This window comes from Sphaerodactylus townsendi, linkage group LG09 (assembly GCF_021028975.2).
Source record: "Sphaerodactylus townsendi isolate TG3544 linkage group LG09, MPM_Stown_v2.3, whole genome shotgun sequence".
NCBI lineage: Eukaryota > Metazoa > Chordata > Lepidosauria > Squamata > Sphaerodactylidae > Sphaerodactylus > Sphaerodactylus townsendi.
The window spans coordinates 85,798,064-85,806,968 of NC_059433.1; the positions used below are offsets into that span (position 1 = coordinate 85,798,064).

Sequence of the window (8,905 nt, forward strand, 5' to 3'; positions counted from 1 at the left end):
TTTAGCGATAGCTAAATCCGGCTGGATTGGTACCTGCAAGCATAAGCACTGTGGACATTTTAACAGTCCCAAATCCACAGAGGATAATACTGCCATATTTGTGTGACTGTCACTCTCTAACAGCATTTTTCCTACAAATGAAAGCATATTATGACAACACTGTTCCAGTTAAACTCACAGCCCACTAGACAACAACATACTGCTATGCTTTATGGATCCTCCTCTTGTCCACGATGAGTTCAAAAGCAATGTTTTCCCCTGTGGGGAGTTTTTAAAACATTTCCCATGTTGGAAAAACCACTGGAACAATCTTGGAAACCCCAGGTGCTATTTCTTAGGGGGTGGGGAATTCACAAGCAGGGGCTCAATTCCCACCAGCTCCTTCTGGCGTCAGATTTTCCTGGGATTTCTGGCCCAAAGCAAAGTTTTTCTCATGTGCATAGCAACAAGGCTAGCGTCTGATCTGCTGGGATGAAAGCTGGAGACTTGGGGCAGTTAAATATTTTAAATTCCCATTGAATTTAGTGGGGGGAGAATGAAGCAGATGCTTAACTTTATCCATTGAAAATCAATGAGACTTCAAAGTCCTTCACTTTGGTCGCATTGTCTCCCAGGTTTACTTTCTTTGAGTTTAATTTCTTGAGTTTAAAGTGACATTGATTGCCAGGTCAACTTGATGGAACAAAGGTACAAGGGGGACAATTAAAATGGGTAAAGAGAAAAAGGTGTGCAAATGCTTCCATCCTTATGCTGATTTAAAAACAAACCAGTAGAAGAGCTCATTACAGACCCAAGCCCTTTCTCTGTTTTCCTTTCACTGATTCCAGACTGAAGGTTGCCAAATTGGGTTGATTTTCCAAGTTCCATATTACACTTCAACAACAATCAAGTCACTAAAGAACACCTCTCTCTTCTCCCCAAGTCCTTTTCTACTACAGCTGTCAACTCAGCAATGGTAGCTCAACGGGGAATGTTGCCTAAAGATGTATGTGTCCCATAGAGCTTTCCAAACACCTGAGGACCTGGGGGGGGGGGGACTGGGGCAACAGGTTGGGGTAACAAAAGAGAAATGGGGCAAGAGCAAGACTATGAAGGCAGAAGCTGGAAAGCGTTACCACCTCATTGTAGCATCAGCCCCGTAAATCACGGAAGCTTTGGAAACCTCCAGCATATCTCAGCATGAGATATCCCCAAGCATTCTTTTAAATACACGACATTTTAAGAAGCTTCTCAGGTGCCATCCCCACCACTGGATTTTTCCAGAATATCACATCACCATGAAACATCATCATCATGATTTAATTTGAAATGCAACACACTTAAATAACAGCATCTTTTCTATTCAGATGATGAAAAAAATCATAGCACTTTTTTTCGTTAAAGAAGCAGAAAATGGCACTGAGGTCTCAGCCCTTCGGGGGTAGGGCGGTATACAAATATAATTAATAATAATAACAACAACAACAACAACAACCTGCCATTATCACAAGCTGCTTCTCGTTGATAAGAATGACATGACCATATGATAAGACATAATTAGCCCCCTTTCCTGTTCCCAGACACTTTATGGGAACTATCAGTTTCATATTCTTTAACAACATGTGTTTGTGATGAACAATATAATATCTCAGTACTGACTTGTCCCCTCTTCTTCCATTCCTCCATAGTCTATTCAGAAGAGGAAGGCAAACAGGGTAAATGTGGGAAGTCATCTTCTACTATTATCCCCTTCTGGATTGCCATTTTTTTTCCTGGCAGGGCTCCTGTGCTGTTTAAACTGTGTATAACAAACTGAAATTCAGCAAGTGAAACTTTGCTTTGTTTTTGTCTACGGATACAACAAAAACAACTCTTAGTACATCTTGTTTCTAGCTGTTTGGTATTATTTATAATGGAAAGGCAAGATAAAAATCTGCTCAATAAATAACAAATGTGATGCTTCCTGGGACTTTCTGGCATGATGACAAACCGTGGTTATTGTGTTTTAAATATTTATATTATACTTTAGCCAGCTTGCTGTGGTGAGTAGAGTCAGACTGAGCTCTGGGAGACCCAGATTCAAATCCCCACTTTGTTATGCAAGTTCGCTTTTTTGCCTACCCTTGGGCATAGAGCCAGAGTCACTGAGGGGAGTGGGAGGGTAGCTGTGAATCTCCTGCATTTATTTTATTTTCATTGGATTTATATCCCGCCCTATCTCCATGGGGCTCAGAGGGTTGGACTAGATGTCCCTTGGGATCCCTTCAAACCTTTCACTTCTATGGGTGGCCTTCAGCCAGTCACTTTCACAGCTAAACGTACTTTATGACATTGTTGTCAGGATAAAGACAGAGGAGAGGAAAATAATGTTGACAATTGTGGGGGCAGGGGAAAATGGGGTATAATAACCATCTAGAATGAAAAATCCTGGTTTGAAGGAAAAAGAGCAAAGTACAGTTTGTGGTTTCAAATGTAAGAACAAATGCCGGTTTGGCATGAAATGAAAGGTATTAATTTCTGAGATGCGTCAAAGTGGAGGTGGGTGGAAGTATGCAAGCCGGAGGATCCCCCAGGCATGTTTTTGTAATGACAAACTACAGCCAGTCATTCCATCACAAACTTAGTCGGGGCTAAGTTTGCTACAGTAGACTAACACATCTAACCCTCCAGAATGTATCATATAGGTTGGAAATTTACCGGTTTCATAGCATTAGGAACACACACAGGCAAGCAAAAATGATTTACTCAGCTGGTCAGCAGCCATATTAACTGAATCCTAGCTTTATACTGAATCAAATCGATGGTCCATCAAGGTCAGTAAAGACTACTCAGACTGGCAAAGCTTTCCGGGGTGTCTTTCACATAACCTGCTACCTGATATATCTGAGATATATATATATATATATATATATATATATATATTAATATATATAATTAATATATATATATTAATGGAGATGCTGAGATTGAACCTGGGACCTTCTGTATGCCAAGAAGATACTTTGACACTCAGCTCCTCCACAAAAGACTGAGTGAACTTGGTCTTCAGTCTTTTCAAAACCATGTCTTGGGTAGTTCTTTTTGGGTTAATCATTGGCAAACAAATCATTGGCAAACACAGAAGCACAGTGAGGGCAAAATAAAGACTATGGCCCCTTCCGCACATGCAGAATAATGCACTTTCAATCCACTTTCACAACTGTTTGCAAGTGGATTTTGCTATTCTGCACAATAAAATCCAGCTTCAAACTGGATTGAAAGTGCATTATTCTGCATGTGCAGAAGGGGCATGTGATCACCTTGAAATACACAGAGACCAAAAGAGTAGTCCATATTATTGCACCAAGAAAATTCTGGAGGTTTTTTCAAGAGCAAAGGGAGGCAAGGGCTGAATTAAAACAGCTTCTGCATTCAACTCAGCACTGGATCAGTCTGAAAACAGTAGCATTGTGGTTATAACCCAGCAGTGCCTACCACCAACTTAGTTCTCCTTTTTCAAATTCCCTGCATTCAATACAGAGGCATTAGAAACTGTGTTTTGATTCAAAATGTTTTCCAACAGCTATTCCTGTATAAGGTCATGTAAGAAAAGGCAATGCCCATCAAACAAGGAAGAAGCAAACCAGAAGAATGATTGATAATCCCTTTGTTCTGGGGCAAGCAACTTAAAGTAGGCAGTGTTTACCATAGAGATCTCAGTGGGTATGAAAACAGGCTGTATAAGAACTTTTTTACAAGGTTTACTGGTTTAGGAATATACAGAGAATTCCAATTTCCTGGTTTTTATGCAATAATTTTAAGTATTTTGTAGCCTCATTACAAATATTTGGTGCTTTTGTGTCATTAAAAAAATTAATTCAGCTAGTACAAAAAAATAAAACTTTGCATAAGCGCTCTGTTATGTCAAATAAATTACACCTTACATGCTTTATAGGACTCACAGCCCTATCCTATGCATCTTTATTAAGAAGCCAGATCCACAAGTTCAGTAGACCAAGCAAGCATGCAAACATGGTTGCACAGATCTAATTCAGCATTAAAACTGTATCATTTTGATCAGTAAAATTATTATTCTCTGCTCAGGTATCCCTGTAAAAGTGGCCCCTGAAGATTGAAATGTACAGCATTTCAAACATCAGTTACTTCACTTCCTCCACAAGGTGTGCAACGGCCTATGTCTAAACATGCAATAAATTTGGACTGACTAACCGACCCAGGCATACGCAAGATCTCTGATACAGATCAAAACCCTTCTTTCAAACCATTGTTTTTCAACCAGAATATAATGGGCATTCCTTCTTTCACAAGACAGCAGCGCAGAACAAAACCTGCACCTTCCAACAATCCCAAGAGGGGATAAACAGAATCACAACATTTCATTTTGGGTTAATCAAAGCAGAACATCTAGCCCCCTTTGCTCTGTACTAACAATTCCTAGCGTAATTTTGAATGGTCACACTGTAGGGCATGTCAGTGTCCTCTGAATCACTTTCCTTAAAATGTATGATCTTGATATACTTCCTTATTTATTTTGATCTGATCGTTATCTTTTAGACCAATAGTCTCTCTGCCTGGAACCCTTCTCCAAATAGCCTCTGCTCTCAACTCCAATGAGTCTCTCCTCTCTGCCACCCACCTTCTCACATTACAGAATTTTCAGCTATGCCCCCCGCCCCTCCATCAGTGGTCCGCTCCCCCACTTTGCTTCATTATACCTTCCTCTTTTCTGCTTTCCCCTTCCCAGGTGTATCTTGTAGGTCAGCCTAGGGCATGAAGCGTAGAGTAGTACTTTCTTGCACGTGTGTGCAGCAGGGATTTGCACAGGTTCAGAAGACAGGATCTCAAGTATCGATCTCAAGAACCAACCCCCTAAACTCAGCCAGCCTGTCTCCATTCTGCACTGGCATGAGCTGACCTGAAATTTATCAAATGAAAAACGAATAACTTCTGAAAGCAACACTGGAGGGGGGATACGTTTCCCGAAAGACTTCCTACTCTCCCCGTCCTGCACATGTTTGGGTGCAGGAAAGGAGCTAAAGGAAAAGTAACTGTACATAGCTAATCTACGGTGCGTACACATCAGTCCCCGGAGCAAGTTGTCCTTCGGCATTGGGCTGTGAAGTCAGAGGCAGCTTTTACACAAAGTTAACATTGCTTGGTTTGTAACTTAAAAACATACTAGGCTGCAGAGCGCTTATTTCAAACCCTCCTTACAAAGAACACAACCATGTGTTTTTAATATCACTCATAGTCTTTAAATATATAGCTGAGAGCCCTTTAGAAACGATCTTTCAGCTTGTTACGGATCACAAGGGTTTTAAGAAACACAACCTGTTGAGGTTTCATTGGGAAGGGGAAACCTCCCATTTCATTGCAACTTTTCCGAACTTTTTTTAATGGCAATTTAGTTTTTAAAAAATCAAAACATTTGCACAAAAATAATTTCCTCCTGCCAAGTATGTGTTGGGGGCAGTCCACATATGACACATTTTTGCACATATCCTTCAAGATCTTTTTCTGGTTACGGGGACAGAATTTTTCCCCTGCGATACAAAATAAATGTGATTTCCCGTTTTGTCCCACAACGCAGGTACAGAAGTATATGGAGGAGGAGAAGATGGCCGTTTCTGATCCAGCATAAAAGCTCTTTTGTTGCATTCACACAAAAGCCAAGAATCGCTTTTCATCTCTAGGCCCTGAAGGAAATGGAAGGCAACAGTCTTGATCTACAATGCGGAGGAGAATAAGAAGCAAAGAACTCCCAAAAAGTTCGGGAAGGGCACTGAGAGTTGGTGGGGTGGAATAACAGTGGGGAAGGAATGGGGTGGGAGAAAAAAAAACCCGCAGGTTGGAATCCAACAACTCCTCCGTGGATCCGATTCAACCTCGTTCTACGCCTTTTGATAGAGAAGGAAATGTAATCCCAGCGGGTCCACCACCGAGATATGTTGTTCTTTTAGAAAAAAAAATGGGGGGGAAAAACACAACCAACCAGTTGATCCGTTCGGGAGCTGAAAAGTAGCGAGCTGGCTGTGATCACTTACTTGTCCGTCTCTTGTGACATGTTTGATCCAATGAACTCTCTCCCCTTTTCCAGGTGCCTCAGTCTCTCTGGTGAAACTGGACTTTCAAGTCTGTGCAGGTGTGTGTGCGCGCGCGAGGGAGAGCGAGCGCCCGGGTCGGCAGAACCAGAGCTACTGGTAATTCTGCTTTTCTTCCCCCCCTCTACTTTTCCCTCCGCCAGACTCAGAGGGAGAAGTGGGACAGGTAAAGCCCCCTTCTCCCCGCCCCTCGCAGGTGGAAAGGAGACTGGCTCGCCCCGCCGCCCTCCCCCTGCTGCGGAGGGCACCAAAGCAGCAAAACCGAAAGGCGCCCGCAGGTAACTTTCCCCAGAGAAGTTGGATTCTTTCACTCAAGGAGACGAGGCAGAGGGACGAGCTGCGAGCTGATTGGGCAGAGCGGGCCTGCAGGTGAGCAGCCATTGGAAGAGGCGCGCTCAGGTAAGGCCCGGGCTTAGAACTCTGAGCGAACTCCGCCAGCGACTTGGCCGAAAGCGGAGCGGGCCTCGTGGAAGGAAAGCGGCGCAAGGCAGGGCGGGGGCTCCAAGGGAGTCACAGCCGGACCGGGCCAGGACAGGCCTGACTCCAGGCGCTGCACTAGCTGGCTGGGGATGGCTGAGAGGAAGGGGGCGGGAAGGCAGCCTCTCGGCTTCGGCCTGCTGCGACAGAGCCGGGGGAGCGCGCCTTTTTCAGCCCCTCTCTGCGTTGACTCTGCATTGACACTGCAAGGCAGTGAACAGTGGCCCACCTCCTCCTCCGCAGCCCTGGCAAAGGAGAGAGATTGCCGCCAAGACGTCACAGAGAGCTCCATGCTCCAGCCCTCGTGTGGACCTGTGAAGCCGGAGCCGAGGGCCAAGGCAGAAGTGGGCCGCCCCAAGTCACCTTTCCACCACAATTGCTTTTCTCTTCCCTCGTGGTTTTGGTTTTCAACTGTGGCAGCAGGATTTGCAGGCCTCAGCCAAGGACACTTCTTGCGTTGCTGCAAAGCCAAAGTTTGTGTAGGTTTCCTTGCTCTGAGGGCTTTAGAGAATGGTGGGTGGGGCAGGGGACAGGAAACCAGCCTGTATTATTCCCACCTCCCCCTGACAATCTCCTCAGTTAAAAGGAATAGAAAAGTTGCCCATTGAGCAGGTGAAGTGTTTCCCGAGGAACGCCTAGCGCATTTCTCATATTCTGCATTTGTTCACCTTCATGGAAGTGCAACTCAGTTGTTTCTGCCGGCATGGGAAAGAGTTGGTCCTCGGGGAATGTTATTTTGGTGCTTGGTTTATGATATTTAGTGCTTAGTACTCTTTGAAAAAGTGATCATCGGTGGCAGGCAAGCAGTTGTTCCCACATCTGGAGGGAAAAGTTTCGCTCCCTGCCGCCAGATGTTATGGGAGGGAAGCCTTTGTAAACCGTATGAGGAAGGGGTCTTCCTTGCAGGTGGCTGATGTGCTGCAGATTTTTGAAAACTGGTTTGCATGGTTGGATGGGCTGGTGGGACGTTTTTGTGGACTCGTAATTTCGGGGGGATTGTTTACCAGGCCCATACAATTAATTTGTGGCATTAATCAGCATTAGGTACTGCAGAAGCTCCATGGCTTTTTAAAAGAAGGCAGCTCCATACATGATGGGCAACTAACAGCTGTTAGCCATGTAGATAACTACACAGAACTTCTATTTTCAGGGGCAGTCTTCTTTGGCGTGGAATGCTCTTCCCTTTATGCTTAGCTTGTGAGTTTCAAGGAGCTTTTAGCTAACTACTGTTAGAGGAATCACCTTGGGGTAGGTGAACTCCTGGTATGTTCTTGCCAAGTCTATGTTCTATAACACTACGGACATTTTAGTCTGAAACATGTTTTATTTCATGATAATTCACACTGACTTCCATTAAACATGTTTCCAAAGAAGTGGGCTTGTGTGTAACACCCTAATCCTAAACAAATTGACACAAACGAAGCAGTTAACGGTCGGTTGGCTTCATGCGTTAGCTGAACCGGCGAACAGTTGAAGGTGAAAATCTAGAAAGTCCAGCAAAATTTCCAATGCCTTTCCTGGCAACTGCCAAGTCTCTTTAACTTTTTTCCTATATTTGCCACTGATCCAAGTGGAAAGTGAACCAAAAGTCTTTATACTGCAAAAAGTACAGAGATAGATCAAAGCCTTATCACTCTACCTAAAAACCTAGGATTTGCAGCTAGAACTCACAACTGCGTTTTAATATGGATTTAGGTGAGAGGAAACCCCTTTCAACCCTGTATGTCTTGCTTTTAAATAGATATGCATAAGAATAGAGGGTGCAAATTTTATTTACTGTTCTAGTCCATAGCCATTTCTCATACTTTCACATTGAGAAACCTGTCTGCATTTACAGCTGTGATTCTGCTCTGGCATTGTTTTGCCATGGTGAAAGGCAATAGTTTACTTCATGGGTGCATATTTTGCTTCAATAAAAACTAGTAGTTGCAATGTTTGGACTTGCCAATTGAGGACGGAGGATAGGTTATTCAGATAGGGCTTAACAAAGGTTACAAATTGTAAGTGCTTAACATTATGTGTTATGGGAACTGCTGCAACAAATCTATGGGATGAAAGATGCTGATGGTTTGCATTTTGTGCTTGCTGTTAACAAGTGCAGTAGAGGGAGGGGGACCTTCTCTGTGTACATTTCTATATCACTGCTTTCTGTTGTGCCAGGACTCTAGCTGGAAGACCCAGATGCAAAGCCAGCTGCTAATTTTGCAACAGGTAGCACTTATTCTTAATCCTTCCTGAATGCTAAAAATGGCAGTCATCTTTTTACCTTTTCAGATAGGGGCTTTTTTAAGGCTCATTAGGATGAGGACTGGGGGAGCTAATACTAGGGCAGGCAAATTTGGCTAAAT

General features: G+C 43.6%; 1 protein-coding gene across 3 annotated transcripts in view; it reads right to left on the reverse strand.

The window, feature by feature from the left end:
- GRHL2 (grainyhead like transcription factor 2) overlaps positions 1–6,360 on the reverse strand; it is a 98,673-nt gene extending 92,313 nt beyond the window's left edge. For 2 of the 3 annotated variants that reach the window (XM_048507774.1, XM_048507773.1), the window contains exon 1: positions 6,024–6,360. In XM_048507774.1, the coding sequence (XP_048363731.1) occupies positions 6,024–6,043 (20 nt within the window). In that variant the 5' untranslated portion in view covers positions 6,044–6,360. Of the gene's footprint in view, positions 1–4,694; positions 4,719–6,023 lie in introns of those variants that run through there. The other variant, XM_048507775.1, reaches the window with a different exon arrangement.
- Between the last annotated feature and the right edge of the window lie 2,545 nt (positions 6,361–8,905).